The 19066-nt window shown below is 40.4% G+C and overlaps 1 protein-coding gene across 8 annotated transcripts in view; it reads left to right on the top strand.

The window, feature by feature from the left end:
* The window catches only part of TTC7B (tetratricopeptide repeat domain 7B), a 240460-nt gene that overhangs the window by 55069 nt on the left and 166325 nt on the right, over positions 1 to 19066 (top strand). For 7 of the 8 annotated variants that reach the window (XM_032621506.1, XM_032621507.1, XM_032621510.1 and 4 more), the window contains one exon: positions 3107 to 3237. In XM_032621506.1, coding sequence (XP_032477397.1) covers positions 3107 to 3237 — 131 coding nt within the window. Of the gene's footprint in view, positions 1 to 3106; positions 3238 to 19066 lie in introns of those variants that run through there. The other variant, XM_032621513.1, reaches the window with a different exon arrangement.

Below are 19066 nucleotides of genomic sequence, written 5' to 3'. Positions count from 1 at the left end.
GTGGAACAGAATAGGGATCCCAGAAATAGACCCACTCAACTATAATCAACTGATTTTTGACAAAGGAGCAAAGGCAATTCAATGGGGAAAGGTAGTCTCTTCAACAAATAGTGCTGGAACAAACGAACATCCACATGCCACATGTGTGTGTATATATATATATATATATATATATATATATATAGACACAAACCTTATACCTTTCACAAATATCAACTCAAAATGGATTGTAGACCTAAATGTAAAATGCCAAACTATAAAACTTCTGGAAGATACCATAGGAGAAAACCTAGGTGACCTTGGATTTAGCAGTGGCGTTTTAGAGACCACACCAAAAGCACAATCCTTGAAAGAAAAAATTGATAGGTTGGACTTTATTAAAACTAACAACTTTTGTTCTGTGAAAGACACTGTTAAGAGAATGAAAAGTCACAGACTGCAAGAAGATATTTACAAAATAGATATCTGATAAAGGACACGTATCCAAAATATACAAAGAACTCAAAAAGCCAACAGTAAGAAAACAAACAACGGAATCGAAAAAAGGGCAAAAGATCTGACAAGACGTTTCACCAAAGAAGGTATACAGGTGGCAAATAAGCATAAGAAAAGATCAATATTGTATGCCATTAGGGAACTGCAAATTAAAACAACAGTGAGACACCCCTATACATACTAGAATGACTAAAATTTAAAAAACTGATAACACCAAGTGTTGGCAAGGATGCTGAGTAGTAGGAGCTCTCATTCATTGCTGGCGGGAATGCAAAATAGTACAGCCACTTTGGAAGACAGTTTAGTAGTTCCTTATAAAGCTAAAAATAAGATCTGATAGAAAAACCCAAACAAATTTTTGGCCAACCCAATAATATTTATTCTTACAAAGCTATCTGTAAATAAAATATATTTATTTAGCTATTTCTTACAAACGCATTCTCACCATACAATCCACCAGTTCCCCTTCTTGGTATTTACCCAATTGAGTTGAAGTCTATGTCCACACAAAAACCTGCATGTGAATGTTTATAGTAGCTTTCTTCATAATTGCCAAAACTTGTAAGCAACCGTGGTGCCTTTAAATAATGAATAAATGGAATGTTATTTAATGACAAAAGGAAGTTAGCTATCTGCCTACAAAAAGACATGAAGGGACCTTAAAAGCATATTTCTACGCGAACGAAGCCAATCTGAAAAGGCTACATACTAGATGATTGCAATTATATGATATTCTGGACAAAGCAAAACTGTAGAGACAGTAAAAAGATTAGTGGTTGCTACGGGTTCAGGAGGAGGGCTAGAGGGATAGAGCACAATTTTAGGGCAGTGAGTCAATTCTGTACGATGCTGTGATGGTGGATACATGACACCATGCATTTGTTAAAACTCATAGAACTTCACAACCCTAAGAGTGGACCCTAATGTAAACGATGGACTTTAGTTAATAAAAAATAGAGTCAATAAAAATAAAAGAAATCATGATGAAACATTAAAAAAGCGCAACCTCAATAAAGCTGTTAAACAATAACAAAATCTTTGGCCGATCCGCACCTTCTGTGACAACGTGGTCACCTCTGAGCTCCCCGGCACACTGTCCTCAGCTGTGGGCTCCCTGTGGATGGAAGTGGTTTCTCCTTCCCATGCAGTATGACCACCTCCTGTCACTTTCTACAGCCTGGAGGGACTGTCACAGTTTGATAAGAGCACCTTGGAGGAGGCCATTCTCAGAGTGATGCACGGGAGGCTCTGGGTCACTTGCTGGCGTTTGGTGTGTCTGGTCCCCTCTGCGGTGGTGTCTGCTCTGAAAGCCAGCAGCTCACTTGACAGGTGTTGCTTGGGAGGCCCCAGACCTGGGTTCTCATTCCTGCTGTGCTGTTAACTGCCTGTCATGTTTTGGGCAAGTCGCTTACTTTACCATGATGGCTCTCAGCTTCTTCGTCTATAAATGAGTGGGTTTCCCAGGGACCTCTCTGGCCCCTTCCAGCTGCAGAGCCGGACTGTGTCCCCATTGAAGCTTCTCGCGCCCTCGTGCGTGGAGTGAACGTGTGCAGTGTGTGTTTCCCGGTACCCCAGGGCACTTGACACAGCAGAAACCCTCCCAGCGGGGCTCCCTTTCTGCCTCCAATTGCAGGCGGGGACGTGGAGCCCGACGTGCCCCAGGCTGGTTGCCCAGAGCAGGGGCTGAGGTTGGTGCTGGGTTTATGCAACAGCTGCTCCTCTCAGCATTGTTATTTCTCAGTCTTTCATGCTTTCATATCCCGTCCCAGCCCTGAACTCTCTCTTGGCAAAGAGTAACCCCTCCATCTCCCAAGAAGTTCCCACACAGCAATGTTCTGGGTGTTTTCTTGGCCTGGAACTGAGAGGTGGCTTGGGGTGTTGTCTTTACTACAGAACTCTAGGGCTGAGAGTTGGAAGATTTTCCTGGTAACTGAGGCTCCTGAGAGCATTTAGAAATGTTTTGTGTTCAATCGGTTAAGTGTACATCATGGGACAGAAGATACTCTGTACCTGGTATTGTGCTGTGAGCCTACCTGTACTTACTTTACAAAATTCTTTAAGGACCTTGAGACATACTTGAATGAGAAGCTCTGTTAGATCTGAATGGAATCATGGTGAAGTACCCGATCAAATTCTCAACCTGGATATCAAAGTCAAATGGTGCTTTCTGTATATTTAGGGGCCTCCTTCATCTGAAACTTATGGATATTCTTTTTGGTACTCCGTTTTGATGTTCCATTTTGTCCTTAGAGAGGGCAGAGTATCTGCTTCTCTAATATTATCTGGCCCTCTAGAGCAATATTAAAAAATTAAGCCCCATGGGGCTTCCCTGGTGGCGCAATGGTTGAGAGTCTGCCTGCCGATGCAGGGGACACGGGTTTGTGCCCCGGTCCGGGAAGATCCCACATGCTGCGGAGCGGCTGGGCCCGTGATTCATGGCCGCTGAGCCTGTGCGTCTGGAGCCTGTGCTCTGCAGCGGGGAGAGGCCACAGCGGGGAGAGGCCACAGCAGTGAGAGGCCCGCGTACTGCAAAAAAAAAAAAAAAAAAAAAAAAATTAAGCCCCATGAAAAACAACTTACCCAGTTTTTGTATGTTGATTTTTTTTTTTAGGACTTTGTTTAGAGAAGTTGCCTATTTCTTCTTCTACCAGTAATCTCCTTGTGGATCGGGAACAGGATGTCATCACGTGTTATGAGAAGGCAGGGGACATTGCACTCCTGTACCTCCAAGAGATAGAAAGGGTAAGTGAGGACCATGTGTTCGTTCAGTTGATAATTTTTTAAAATTTCAAATCAGATCTCACAGAACTGTGGTCAGCCTCTGGAAGCCTTCGGCTTGTCTGTCTCTGGGTGCAAAGCTTTGCTTCTGTTCTTTAATGCTATGGAGAATATGGTGGTAAATGTGGCACCTTGTGAAAATAGATGGGTCAATGTTTGGGAAGCATTTTAACATCCTCTAAGCAGAAATGACACTATGCATCTATTTATACCCTCAGTGCCCCGAAGCTGGCTACTCATTCCTGTTCTCATAGGCAAAACAGGTTGAGCTTCCTTTGTACTTGCGTTGATTATGTACCAACATAGGGTACATCTGGAGTTTGGGAGGCTTTACTTCAATGGTCATGCCAAAGGGCTGCTGGGGACTCTCAACCAACCTGCTTGGAGCAGGCTGTGTGTCCTTGAGACCATCTGGGATGGTTTTCTCCCAGCAGTCAGTGGTTTGCCTCTGCTGTGGGGAATGAAACCAGAAGCTGATCAGAGGGCCATCTGAGGAGAGAACGAGTGAGCAAGGGACCCTGAGCTCACACCCTCAGACAGAGGACGTTGAAGGCTGGATGAGGCTGGGGAGCTTGGGCAACTTGTCTGTTTAGAAGGATCGCTGTCTTTGGCTCTGCTCTTCACTAAGTTACCTCCTTCACTTCTCAGCGTTAATTTTCCTATCTGTAAAAGGAGCATAGTAATGGTTCCTACTTCATGGAGTTCTTGTGGGCATTGTAAAAGGTCGTTTAAATAAAGGCATTTAGCCCAGATTCAGAAACAAATTGGATTCTTAGTAATTGACACTTATTTTTACTAAAAACAATAGCTCCTAGTCAAGTCCACCCCTTGCAGAGCTTCCTGGTGTTCTAACCAAGGCTCCATCCTGATATTTCCCCTTTCGGACCCAGAGGTGCATCCTGTGAGATTGTTTGAAATGAGTAGAAGTTCTGTGAGACTTTTTGAAAATCGTCAGAATCTTGTTTCCCATCAACATATGGGTTCTCTGTTTCCTTAAGGATTAGAATAGAGAGGGACTACCAAAGTCTTGATAGTTTTTGTTATTTTATAAGTGTACAGATTGGAAGTAGTTTCTTTCATAGAAATCTTTTTGTAGTGTGTTGATGTGGGTGGCAAGGATCAGAATTACCTTTCAAGAGCAGGGAGAGTAGGGTGAGAGCCACAGAGAAGAGGGGGAGAGGATGATGGGAGTGGTGTCTGGCCTGGCCCATACCAGAATGGATTATACATCATGGTTCGCGATATCCAGGAATTCAGGAATATATTTGGCTGTCTTGCCAAAATGTTGTTCTATGAGAAAGGAATTATTTGTTATTCAGAACTGATGGTACGATCTTTAGAGAAATGATCATGCAGCTTGATTTTAAAATCTGCATGATTTTCTTTGTCTACCTCCCTGATGGCCAGTGCTGGGCCGCTGAGAAGTCTGCTTATGCCAGCTAAGCTGTTCTTGTGGACCCCACAGTCCTTGCCACTTAGAGGACCTTATTTTGCATTTTACTCTCTGTTGTCACGCTGGGGCCGCCTTCTCCTGGCTGGGAGAAAGGAGGTTCATCTGTTATGTGTGTCTTTAATGATGCGGGAATTGGCAGATCTGGATGTACTTCCTGTTGTGTTCCTTTATAACCACCTATTCACCACTGGGTTCTTTAGCCAGACCAGAAAGGAGACTCTCATAATCATAGGATTTAAAATAAATATTCTTCGTGGTTTTGAGGAAACAGTGATCATAGGATGTTAGATTTTGAGAAAAAAATGGAGGCCCAGAAAGGGAGACCCCCAAGGACACACAGGAAGTTAGGGCCAAAGCTAAGATTAGAACTCGGCTCTTCTGACACCTAGTTCAGCATCACTTACTTCATTATCCCAGGCCGCTGCCAATAAATGTGGAACCCCGTAGTTTCTTACACCCTTATATATAGAAAGTGCTCAATAAGTATTTGACCAAGCAAGCCATAGCTCTCATAGTGTGGGGAAGCAGCCCCACTCAGTGTATGGTTCAATTTCAAGGTATATATTAGATGACTTTCACATTTCTGGCTCTGATTTTCCAGTCTGAGTTTTCCTTCATGGGGAACCACTTTGGGTCTCCCCAGATCCAGTAAGCTGGGCTATTAGCAATGAGAGAGATTGAATGAATGAAACATCTGTTTTGACTGTAGTAGATGCTCAATAAATTATCTGTGACTAATTAGAAGTCTAGGGGAAAAATGACCTTCCTTAAGTGACCACTGGGCTTGGTGGAAGTTCAGCGGTTTTTATGAGACAAGACAATGGTGCCATGCAGAGGAAGGTACCTGTTTGGCCTTTTGTTTCTTCCTTTAACTTAAGTGACTTTTAAGAATTATGCTAAATTGAAAACAAGTGTTAGGAAAATAAAATCTGAAGGAAGCAAAAGACTGGGGCAAGCTTAGGTAAATAGTGCTTTGCTTTTCTGGGTAGGTAGCCCTTTAAGTAGAAAACCCCACACACTCTGTTCCTGTGTTTGTTCTGCTGGGCAAAGACAGTCTTTCAGTGGTTTTTCCCCTCATTTCCCAGCCATTCTAAAGCGAAGAAACTTCTGTTTGCCGGAACCTTTTGGCATTTTATTTATGTGTTGCCTCTTAATGTCATTCACTAGCAAGGATAAAATTTGAGGAGAACTTTTGAGCACAGTTTGGAGTATTGTGGAAAATGTTTTTTCATAGTCTGGAACCATCGATTTGTTTCTGATGCTGCCTCATTCCTCTTCTAGTTTCTCTAAGAGTGGGTATGTTTAGCAACGTTAGTGTTGTTTGTTTCCTGAAGGGCGGGGGCTCTTCAGAAAGGGGGCTGACCTTGGCTTCCCCTCCAGGCAGCTAAGTTAAGTTGGGAGAGGCAGCAGGGCCCAGGGGTTAAGTGACGCCGGCGTTGGGATCCTGGCCTTGCCACCTCTTAGCTGTGGAACATCAGGCAAGTTACTCAACCTCTCTGTGCTGCCTCCGAACCTCAGCTGTAAAATAGCAATGATGATTGCTGTAAGGCTGATGTGAGCATAAATTGGGTCAACTCACGTTGTTCCCAGTACATGTTTAGCACACATTAAATGTTCGTTTTATTGTCATTATCTGTTCCTATGTCACCTGGCAGTGGAATCTTTCCTAACCTTTGAAGATTTCAGATATTTAGATGAAAATATGGAGTATTTTAGACATGCTGTTTTATTAAAAGTGTTAAATAATTTTAAAGAGATATTTATGGAGTAATTTTTTCAGGAGAATTTGGTTTTCCATTTCTTGCCTGGAAGCTAATGGAACACCATCTTGCCTAGAGTCCCCATATCATATCTGGGTTCTGAATCTCTGTTCACCCCGGCTGTTTGACCTTGGTCCAATCGTTTATATCTGTGTGCTTCAGCTTTCCATTTTCACGGCGGGATTAATACTGCCTGACTTGTCTGGGGAAGAAAACCAGTGAGCCACCAGTGTTCTCCACCCAGTATGATAGGAGCTTTCCATGTACTGTTCTCCCTCCTTGTTCCAAACAGGGAGGCAGGGCCAAAGGAAATTTGAATACCTGAAAGCCGTGTGCACTGAATATTTGTTTAGTGTTGTCCTTGTTACATTAGGGTCACAGAGACATCTGCTAATAATTTTCTCTGATAGTTTGTTCTCTGAAGGGGAATGAAAAATACCTCCAAACTTATGCATATAGAATAATTTAATCAAGTAAACCAAATTAGAATAGATGGACATGACATAGGTTGACCTTGATTAGTTTATCTTTGGATGGTGGCATTACACCAACAGTAAATAAAGTTATCTGCCCCACAAGAAGCTTCTAAAGGTGCAATGATAGGAATAAAGATGACTTCACCCTCGAATATCATAATATGAGCCCTGCTTTTGGCAGATGAAATCATCCTGTCTCTGTCCTTTGCATGCATCAGCCAGTCAGCTGGGTATGGCTTTCTTGAGCAGAAGCCATGCCAGGGTGGAACCTTACCTTCTGCTGACAGTTCATTCCTTTACACCCTATTTTAGAAAAGAAGTTAATGCTAAATTATGGGACACCCATAGATTTTTTTTATGGGCTGTTTCAGCGTTGAAGTGTTAAGAAACAGCTGGTGCCCAAATGTTGCAGGGCCCAGCCTAGACTTCATCTGTTCATCAAGAGCTGTTCATTGGTCAACGTGGTCAGTCCTTGAGTGGATTCTGTCCTCCCCACAGGAAGAACTCGCAGTGACACAGCTGAGACGTTGGATTCACAACTGGATTAGATTAAGGTTACTGTGTGTCTTGAACTCAAACAAGATGTCCTAAGAAAAGTACTCAGGGCTACTGACACGGAAGGCAGGGTGTGACTCTGGAGGTCCATGTGGCTGTGCTTTAGGGTCTAAAACATGAGACCATGAAAAAAAGATGGATTCTCCCCTCTCTTCTCCTTCCCAATCCCCGCCTTTTCACTTAAGCTGAAGCAGCAGGTTATAGGTCATGGCTTAACGTAGTACTTCCTTAAAGAAATGTCAAGAAACTGACTGGCCAGTATGTTGCTCCGACTTTGAGGCTGCCATCTGACTGGCTGGGAAAGGAGGCTACAGCACACTTAAAGCTGAGTTAGAAAAGCCTGGAAACCAGAAAATAACAGTAGCTTATTTTAATTTTTGTATGTTCTTGGTCAGTCTTTGCCCTCATAATTTTATAGCATTAAAGGGGTCTATATCTGTCTTTTTGCACTCAAAATTACATCAAAACTTCAAAGTGTTGTCATGGTTATGTAATATTTTACCAAGTGGATAGCCTCTATGATATAATTCACTTATAGTTGGGTATATATAGCCTGTTTTTATACTGCTCTGGTGCCAGCTTCCTTCAGGTAGCTTTTCCCTTGTTTTGCTTTGTTTCCTAAGGGCAAATTCCCAGAAGTTGGGTCATTTTTAACATTCTCGTTACTATATATTGTATCCAATTGCTTCCTACAAGTCATACTAACATCTTATACCTTTGGCCGTACAGGAGAGTAGTGGTTGCTTTGCAATCTTGACGGGGTTGCATTTGTTTCTAAGTTACTTTGCTGATTTGCTAGGTGAAAACAGTACTTTGCCAATTTGGCCTGCATTTCTTTGACTATCAGTCAGGTTGAAATTTTTTCCATCTATTTGCTTACTAGCTATATTTCTTTTCTTTTTTTAAATCACAGCATTATTGAGATTTAAGTCACATACCATAGAATTTACCCATTTAAAGTATTCGATTCAGTGGTTTTTAATATAATCACGGAGTTGTGCAACCATCACCAATACTTAATTTCAAAACATTTTCATCACCCCCAAAGGAAACCCTGTACGCGTTAGCAGTCACTCCCCATTTACCTCCAATTTCTCCAGTCTCTATAGATGTGTATATTCTAGACATTTCCTATAAATCAAGCCATACAACATGTGGTCTTTTATGACTGGCTTCTTTGGCTTAGCATAATGTTCTCATGTTGCAGCATGTATTGGTACTTCATTTCTTTTTATTGCCAAATAATAGGCCATTGTATGGAGATACGACATTATGTTTATCCATTCATCATTTTATCGTTTGTTATTTGGGTTGTTTCTACTTTGGGCTATTATAATAATGCTGCTATAACTTTTTGTATATAAGATTTCATGTGGTCAAATGTTTTCATTTTTCTTGAGTATATTCCTGGGAGTGGAATTGCTGGGTCATATGATAACTTTATGTTTAACCTTGTTATATTTCTTTTTTGTTTGTTTATACTTTCTCTCTGGTTTTAGGATGTAGTATTATTCTTATCATTTGAATAAAGCTTTTATACCATAAACATGTTAACCCATTATTATGTTTGCTCTGAATGATTTCCCACTCAGTACTTTTCCATTTCTAAATTGTTCATACATTTTAAATCTATTATATATATCAGTTGAATCTGATTATCTTTTTATTACATTTATTTCATTGTTTTAAAGCTGAAATACTGGGATAAATCTTCTCTAGGATATAAAAAGTTTTCAACCATTTTCCATTTAAAAAAAAACTTAATTTTCAAATCTTGTTGGAGAGATTTATTTTGGTGTATGATATTAGATATGACTCTAATGTTTTCCTCAAACTTCAGTACCACTTTAAGATGATCTTATCTTTCTTTTTTCATATTTTCTGTTATGTATTTTAAGTCATTTAATAAAATTTTAGACACAACAGTAATTTCTGAACTTTCCTATTTTGTTCTGCTAATCTTATATTGCACCAGTGTGACACTGTTTAATAAGTGCTTCTTTATGATATGTTTTAACATCTGAAGGGATTAGTAACTACTTATATTTCAGAATACGCTTTGTCCTTTTCTGTTGGTATTTCTAGATGCATTTTAGAATAGTTGGGATTTGGTCAATTTTTATTAACGCTATACATTGGTTTGGAGAATTATATTTAGTCTTTACTCACCTGTGACCATGATACCTCTTTCCATTTTGCAAGATTTTTGTTTTACAGACTTCAGTAGATGGATTGTATTCCAGATCTTTTCTATTTGTATTGCTTCGCGTATAGGATCATTTTCTTCATTGTATTTTCACATATAGCAATGCTTTGTTTTTAAAATTCAATTTTCAAAAATATTTAATGAGTGCCTTTCTTTGTTCTGCATACTGTGCTTGACACCAGGGGCACCAGAAGAAATAAGCCACAGAGCATGTCCTCAGGAAACTTACTGTTTTCTGAGGACACAGGTCCATAAACAGCACGTGGGCTGCTTTGGTGGGGAAACGCTCAGAGAATTCTGCAAGCCCAGGGAAGGATCTTGGACCCGTGCGGAAGTTCAGGATGGCTCCTGGAAGAGATGACACCTGAGCTGAACCTTGAAGGCTGACAAGGATAGGAATACAGGGTTATCAGCCACAATACTGAACTCCTCCATAAAAATAGAGTTGATTCTTTTCATTTTTCTAAGGATATGAACATATGGCAAAGGAATGATTTTGTCATTATTCTTTCTTCCTTTCTAGTGTTTTCCACTTTATCTCTCTTTCATGCCCTATCTCCAGACTTTTTCTAAAACAATGTTATTATAAAGGTGGTGGAAAGTATCCTTATTTTGTTCCTACTTGCAGGTGATACTTTAATATATCTCCAGTAAGGGTTATAGTGTTTACATGCTCATTGAGTTTCTCATTTGCAGTTCATAACAATTATGTAGGTATATATTATTATCCCCATTAATCAGATGAAAACAGTGAAGATCTGAGAGATCAAAGGAGTTGTCCTAAGTCCACAGGTGGTGAGGAATGTCAGAACCAGACCTTGAACCTGGGCCTTTTGACCTAAAATCTTTGGCCCCAGCCCACTTTCTGTCATGCTTCCTCAGGTGTTGGGGCTTTTGCCCAAGCAGGCTGTACTTGTTAAGGATGCTTGTTGGCAGTCCTCTCACAGGGAAGTGTTTATCCACAGAAAAAGTGGTGGCTTCAACACTGCCAAACAATGCTCCTGCCCAGGCCCATGTGTTAGAGGCTCTTTGTGAGGAAGGGATTAAATCCAAGATACTTAGACTTCAGGGCAAACTCTGAGCTAAGCTATTCCCTCTCTCATCCACCTTGCATTTTTCCCATCCTGACTCATCCTGGCAGCCCTGACCTTGTCTTTTGGACTTTGTTCTGCAAGCAAATGCAGACTAATAGGACAAAGGGAGAGGAGTCAGACTGCAGAGTCAGGTAGACCTGAGTTTCAACACTCGTTAGCCATGTGATTTGGGCAACTTGCTCAGTGGAGCAAAGTCTCAGTTTCCCCTTCAGTAAAGAGAGGGTAATAGTGTGCGTCTCAGTGGGTTTTTGTGGGAGAATAAATGAGGTAGTCTTTGTACCTACATAGTGCCTAATGCAGAATAGGTTATTTTCTTATTGCTTTTTTCCCTGCATTTCTTATTGGCCCTGCAAATTTATTCATTCATTCATTTACTATGTGTTTTATTCATTTACTACATTTACTATGTATATTGAATGCTTACCCTGTCCCAGACACTGCAGTAGACACTGGATATATTAGTAAATGGAATAGACATGGCCCCTGACTTTGCAGGAGGTGCAGCACCACGGAGGGAGACAGCCAATAATCAAGTAAAAAATACATTAATAGGGCTTCCCCGGTGGCGCAGCGGTTGGGAGTCCGCCTGCCGATGCAGGGGACGCGGGTTCGTGCCCCGGTCCGCGAGGATCCCACGTGCCGCGGAGCGGCTGGGCCCGTGAACCATGGCCGCTGAGCCTGCGCGTCCGGAGCCTGTGCTCCGCAACGGGAGAGGCCACAACAGTGAGAGGCCCGCGTACCACCAAAAAAAAAAAAAAAAGATTAATAAATGCATTGAAGGAATAGAATAGGATGCTGTGGGAGGGAATAATAGAGGCAGGCCTGCTTTATGTTAGTGCTCAGGGAAGGCCCTTCTGAGAAATGACAATCAAGCTGATACATGAGAGGTGAGAAAGAGCGTAAGAGTAACATGATCCAGACTGTGTTTTAAAAAATTATTCAGGCTGCTTGTGGAAGGTGGAAAGGAAGTTAAGGTGCAAGAGAGGACATGGAGACTGTATTTAGGAGGCTGCTGTAGAAATCTCACAGGAAGTGATGGTAGCTTTGATGAAAGTTATGGTTGTGGAAATGGATATATACAGACATTTGAGAAATAATTAGGAGGAAAATCGTAATAGATTAGATGTGAGAGAGTGTCAAGGTCTCAAGGCTCAATCCCCAGTGTCTGATTTGGGCAGCTGGCTGGATGACGTTACAGTCGCCCCTTGGTATCTGTGGGGGATTAGTTCCAGGACCCCCTGTGAATACCGAAATCTGCAGATGCTCAAGTCCCTTATATAATATGGCATAGTACAGTCGGCCCTCCGTATCTGCAGATGTGGAACCCGTGGATACAGGACCAGCTGTATTTATAAGATGGAGTGATAAATAGAGGCTTCAGTTTGGGGCTGAATCTGGACTCCTAGGAGCGTAATCATGCTCAAAGTTTCTCTGGGGTAGAAGTTATGTGGCTTTTGTCCCAGGAAGGCATTGCAGGAGCTAGGAGGGAGATGCCCAGAAAGGGGCCCTTGAAGATGAGCCCCATCCTGAGGTTCTGGTATAGAGACCCTTCTTAAGACTGAGGCTGGACCAGGAGAAACCAAGAATTTCTCCCTTCCACCACCAGCCACATAACAAACACAGCACCAAGTACTACGCAACAGCAGACTACTACTGGGAAAGGGGCGTGAATGTGGAGAGAGAACTCTTCTGTAGTGCAAGCATACAGAGACTGCTAAAAACTGAGGGTGGAATAGAAACACTGAGGAAACCCTCTGGAATCCCAAGTCCCACAGTTAGCAGCCCAATGCTGGAGGAGTTTGAAGCCCGTGGTGCATTGGAGGTAACTATAGAAACAATAAAACCCAGCTCCAGCTCAACTACTGACTAGGTTGACTCAATCCCAACACTTAGGGCCTGATAAGAGAAAGGGGGTACACATTTTCAAGTGTAAATATTATTTAACTCAGTTTATTCTGTATACACAATTGTCAACAATAATAAAAAATTAAGGCTTCCCTGGTGGCACAGTGGTTGAGAGTCTGCCTGCCAATGCAGGGGACATGGTTCGTGCCCCAGTCCAGGAGGATCCCACGTGCCACGGAGCGGCTGGGCCCGTGGGCCATGGCCACTGGGCCTGCACGTCCGGAGCCTGTGCTCCGCAATGGGAGGGGTCACAACAGTGAGAGGCCTGTGTACCGCAAAAAAAATAAAAAAATAAAAATAAAAATTATAAGATACGTATATATACACACACAAACTGGAATAAAGAAATCACTGTGACGAGCAATAAACAAAACCAAACCCAGAAATGACCCAGGTATCGGAACTGATAGGAACTTTAAAATACCCATGAGTTATATGTTAAAGGATATCATGGAAAAGATATACAACACGCAGGAACAGATGGGAATTTCAACAAGGAGAAGGAAACTATAAAAAAAAGTATAATTAAAATGCTAGAAATAACAAAACATGATATAAGAGATGAGGAACTTCTTCGATAGCTTTTAGAAGACTGGAAAGAGCTAAGAAAAAACTTTCATTTGAAGATAGGTTAATAGAGATTATTCAAAGAGAAACACAAAAAGAAAATTAAAAAGAGTGGGAAAAAAACAGAACAGAGCATCCAAGAGCTGTGGGAAAATATCATATATGTATTTGGTGCCCCAAGAGGATAAGAGAGAGAAACTGGGACAGAAGAACTATTTGAAGAGAAAATGGTTGGGCTTCCCTGGTGGCACAGTGGTTGAGAGTCTATCTGCCGATGCGGGGGACACAGGTTTGTGCCCTGGTCTGGGAAGATCCCACATGCCGCAGAGTGGCTGGGCCCGTGAGCCATGGCCACTGAGCCTGTGCATCCAGAGCCTGTGCTCCGCAACGGGAGAGGCCACGACAGTGAGAGGACCACGTACCGCAAAAAAAAAAAAAAAAAAAGAGAAAATTGTTAAGAAGTTTTCAGAATTACTGAAACACAGCAAGGAATCTCAGATCCAAGAATCTCAGAGAACCCCAAGCAGGATAAATACAAACACACACTTAGACACATCATAGTCGGAGTGTTGTAAATCAAAGACAAAAGTCTTAAAGGCAACCAGAGAAAAAGAAACTTTAAATACGGAAGAATAAAGATAAGAGTTATAGAAGACTTATCATCAGAAAACAATATGCAGATTAGAAGACACTGGAAAGACAAATAAAGACTTTTTTAGAACAAATAAAATTTGACAGAATGCATTGCCAGCACGCCTGTGTGACAGGAAATGTTGAAGAAGTTCTTCAAGCAGAAGAAAATACAGACCCACACAGTGAAATCAAGAGCATCATAAATGGTTACAATGAGGGTAAATAAAGAAGACTTTCGGGCTTCCCTGGTGGTGCAGTGGTTGAGAGTCCGCCTGCCGATGCAGGGGAGACGGGTTCGTGCCCCGGTCCGGGAAGATCCCACATGCCGCGGAGCGGCTGGGCCCGTGAGCCATGGCTGCTGAGCCTGCGCGTCCGGAGCCTGTACTCCACAACGGGAGAGGCCACAACAGTGAGAGGCCCGCGTACCGCAAAAAAAAAAAAAAAGAAGACTTTCTTATGTTTAATTTTTTTAAAAGATAATCGACTGCCTAAACCAAAAATATGAACAATGTATTATGGGATTTATAATATAGAAGTAAAATGTGTGGCAACAATAGCAAAAAAGATAGTGGAGGACATAGAAGTATATTGTTATCAGGTGTTTATACTATATATGAATTGGTGTAATATTACTTAGAGATATTATAAAGAGCTATGTTATAAACCCTAGGGCAGCCACTAAAAAATAAGAAAAAAAGAGACATAATTAACCAGTTGATAGTGGAAATGAAATGGAATCATCAATCCAAAAAAAAAACAAAAGAAGAAATTGAGAAAAAGGAACAAAGAACATATGGGACAATAAAACAAAAACTAGCAAGATGATTCCAACCATGTCAATAATTATATTAAATTTAAATTGTCTAAGCACCCCAATTTAAAGGCAGAGATTTTCTATCTACAAGAAAATGATTTAAATATTAAAACATAGGTAGATAAAATTACACACAATAATCAAAACAAAGCTAGAGTGACTGTATTATATCATAAAGTAGAATTAGAAACAAGGGATATTATAGGAGATAAAGGGAGATATAATAAAAGGAGTTAATTCATCAAGACATTATAATCCTAAAAGTATGTATACCTAATAATAGAGCTTCAAGATATAGAAAACAAAATGTATAGAAGAGTTTATAACATTAAATGTGTATAGTAGAAAAGAAGAAAAATTTCAAATCAATGATCTACATTTCCAATTCAAGGAACTAGAAAAAGATGAACAAAATAAGCAGAAGGAAGGGAATAAGAACGATTAGAACAGAAATCAGTGAAATAGAAAACAGATAAACAGTAGAGAAAACTAGTGAAACCAAAACTGGAGTCTTAGAAAAGATCAATAAAATTTGTGTAAACTATTAATAAGCTGAACAAGAATTAAAGAGAGAAGACACAAATTATCAATACCCAGAAAAAAGGAGGCACTTCTGTAGATCTATAGACATTGAAAGGCTGTAAGGGAAAATTATGGCCAACTTTATGCAAATAAACTTGATCATTTATAGAAAATAGACAAATTCCCTGAAAGATACAAAGTACCAAAGCTCACTCAAGAAAGAATAGATAACTCAAGTATACCTATATGAATTAAAGAAATTGACTTTATCATTAAAAATCTTCCCATAAAGAAAACTACAGGTCAAGTTGGCTTCCTTGGTGAATTCAATGAAGAGAGATTCAGTTTAAGGGAGAAATGAGGCCAGTACTATAGAAGCTTTCAGAAAGTAGAAGAGGAGTGAAACACTCCCTAACTAATTTTATGAGACCAGTATCTCTTTTTTTTGTATTAATTGATTAATTAATTAATTAATTTTTGGCTGTGTTGGGTCTTCATTGCTGTGCATGGGCTTTCTCTAGTCGCGGTGAGTGGGGGCTACTCTTTGTTGCGGTGTGCGGGCTTCTTATTGCGGTAGCTTCTCTTGCTGTGGAGCACAGGCTCTAGGCACGTGAGCTCCAGTAGCTGCGGCACTTCGGCTCTAGAGCACAGGATCAGTAGTTGTGGTGCACGGGCTTAGTTGCTCTGCGGCATGTGGGATTTTCCCAGACCAGGACTCGAACCCGTGTCCCCTGCATTGGCAGGAGGATTCTTAACCACTGCACCACCAGGGAAGTCCCAGAGACCAGTATCTCTTATGAATACAGATGCAGATATCCTCAACAAAATACCAGCAAACTGAATCTAACAGCATAGAGAATTATATGCCATCAAGCGAGATTCTTTTCAGAAATGCAAGGTTGATTTAACGTATGGAAATCAATGAATGTAATACAACATATAAATAGAATAAAGGACAAAAAACACATGATAATGATAATCTCAGTAGATGCAGAGAACTCATTTGGCAAAGTCCAACAATCCCCATGATAACAAAAACACACAACAAACTAGAAATAGAAGTAAAGAAAAATTAAAAAAAAAAAAAAGAAGTTAATATCCTCAACCTGATAGAAAGCATCCATGAAAACCCATGTCTAACAACATATCTAATGGTGAAAAAGTGGATGCTTTCCTCCCAAGATCAGATTAGGCAGGAAAAAGAAATAAAAGGCATCCAGATTGAAAAGGGAGGGACTTCCCTGGTGGCACAGTGGTTAAGAATCTGCCTGCCAGTGCAGGGGACGTGAGTTTGAACCCTGTTCCGGGAAGATCCCACATGCTGTGGAGCAACTAAGCCCGTGCGCCACAACTTAGAGTCTGCAAGCCACAACACTGAGCCCACGTGCCACAACTACTGAAGCCCTCTGAGCCTGCACGCCTAGAGCCCATGCTCCACAGCAAGAGAAGCCACCACAATGAGAAGCACACTCACCACAATGAAGAGTAGCCCCTGCTCGCCGCAACTAGGGAAAGCCAGCGTGCAGCAAGAGAGACCCAACACAGCCAAAAAGTAAATTTTTTTTAAAGAAAGAAGTAAAACTATATTTTCACATGACATGATCTTGTATATAGAAAATTCTAAGGAATTCACACAAAAAATACTATAAATAATAAACGATTTCAGCAAGGTTGTAGGATACAAGGTCAATATACAAAAATCACTTTTATTTGTATACACTAGCAATGAGCAATCTGAAAATGAAATTAAAATTGTAATTCTACTTCTAATAGCATCAAAAAGATTAAAATGCATTGGGATAATAAAAAGAAGTTCAAACCTTACACCCTGAAAACTACAAATCACTGTTGAAAGAAATGAAAGAAAACCTACATAAATGGAAAGGCGTCCTACACTCATGGAACAAAAGACTTAGTTTGTTAAGATGACAATACTCCCCAAATTGATCTACAAATTCAACCCAATGCCCATTAAAATCCTAGCTGCCTTTTTTGCAGAAATTGATAAGCTGATTCACAAATTAATATGGAAATGCAAGGGACCAAAACAAATGCAGAAGAGCCAAAACAATCTTGAAAAAGAACAAAGTCGAGGGACTCACACTTCCCAATCTCTTAACTTTCTATTGTACAAAGCTACAGTAATTAAGACAGTGCACACAATTAGTATTCCTGAAAAAGAAAATGGAAAAAACCAGACTAGATAAGAAAATGCAGTTATATAATCAAAGAGAAATTCTTCAACAAAGTAAGGCTTTATTCAGCACTTGCTACACACTGTGCTAAGTGTTCTATCCGTTTATTATTCCATTTAGTTCATAGGATTTCACTAAGTGAAAAATTCTATTACCATCTCCATTTTACCAATGAGAAAACTTTAGAGACTGTGACTTGCCCATAGTAGTGGAGCTGGGCTTTGAACCCAGAATGGCAGCCCGAGTCCAGTGCCTTACTTGATACTACAGATCTGAATTTTTAGATTGAGAGTTCATACTGTGTTCCAAGAATAGCTGACATAGAATGATGAACGGCAAGACAACACCTGGTAGATCTTCTAGACTTCAGGGAGAAAAGGACTGCTCTTTGCAGATTGTCCGCAGGGAGACCAATAAGGCTGGCTTCCGAGTTGTCCACAGCAACTGTCGGTGCTGGAAGACTGGAGTATCGTCTGCCATGTTCTGAGGGAGAGAAAGTGGGAAATCTGAGAATGTCTTACTCAGGTTTAGAGGAACAGAGACAAGAGACAGACATTCTTACACCTGTAAGAATTCAGGGCCTGTAGCATCCACGAGCCCTTTTTGGCAATATTCCACCAAGCAAGAATCAGTTTAAAATAAAGAATTAAAGAAACAATGAATGCATTTGATTGATTGAGGTATAGTTGATGTACAATATTATATGTTTTAGGGGTACAGCATAGTGATTCCCAATTTATAAAGGTTATATCCCATTTATGGTTATTATAAAATATTGGCTGTATTCCCTGTGTTGTACTATATATCCTTGTAGCATATTTATTTTATGCATACTAGTTTGTACCTCTTAATCCTCTACCCCTATCTTGCCCCTCAAATGCATTTTGATATAGAACTGATGCAAAACAATTATGGGGTAGAACATAATTGTTAGGTACCTTGGCAATAAAAAACAGTACTATAACAAAAATCAGAGGCTGAGGAGAAGGCAAAGGAGAAGGTAGTATGAATATGTCAGTTTCCTCATTTTTGTTCTGGGTCAACAGATACTGTATAGTGTTGAAATGTGTAGATAAAAGAATGACCTACTTTCTGTCCTTTCTCTGGCTCTTTCTTTGTCTCCCTGTCTCTGTCTTTCTGTCTATATACACATACATACAACACACATGCATCCATGTAATAACTATAACATATTTTTAACGTTAGAGAGACATAAATGTATGAACTATGTGTAAAAAAACCACATTTTCCTGAGGTTGAGTGATTACTTTGGTCACACTTTAGTTTCTCCTGTTAAATTTAAAATTAAAACCAGTATGTATAACAATCTCAATGTTTGTAGAATGATTTTTATCTTTCTCTCCTCTTGATACATACGTACACGGAGATAGCTGGGTTATCGTTCAATCAATGTTCACTGGCTATTTCTATGTGGTAGAATTTTGAGATGATTTTTAATTTTCTTTTTGTACTGTACTACATTGTTTTCACTTTGAAATAACCATGGTGTTTAAAAAAATTAAAAACTATTATCAAAAGCAAATGGAGGATAATTTTTTAAAAGTTTCAGCATTGAACCCCCAAGTGGAAATGTCAAGGAAGTAGTTGGATAT

The sequence above is a fragment of the Phocoena sinus genome, chromosome 2 (genome assembly GCF_008692025.1).
Source record: "Phocoena sinus isolate mPhoSin1 chromosome 2, mPhoSin1.pri, whole genome shotgun sequence".
NCBI classification, from domain to species: domain Eukaryota; kingdom Metazoa; phylum Chordata; class Mammalia; order Artiodactyla; family Phocoenidae; genus Phocoena; species Phocoena sinus.
Note: the sequence above shows the minus strand (reverse complement) of the source record. Positions and strands in the feature narration are given on the sequence as shown.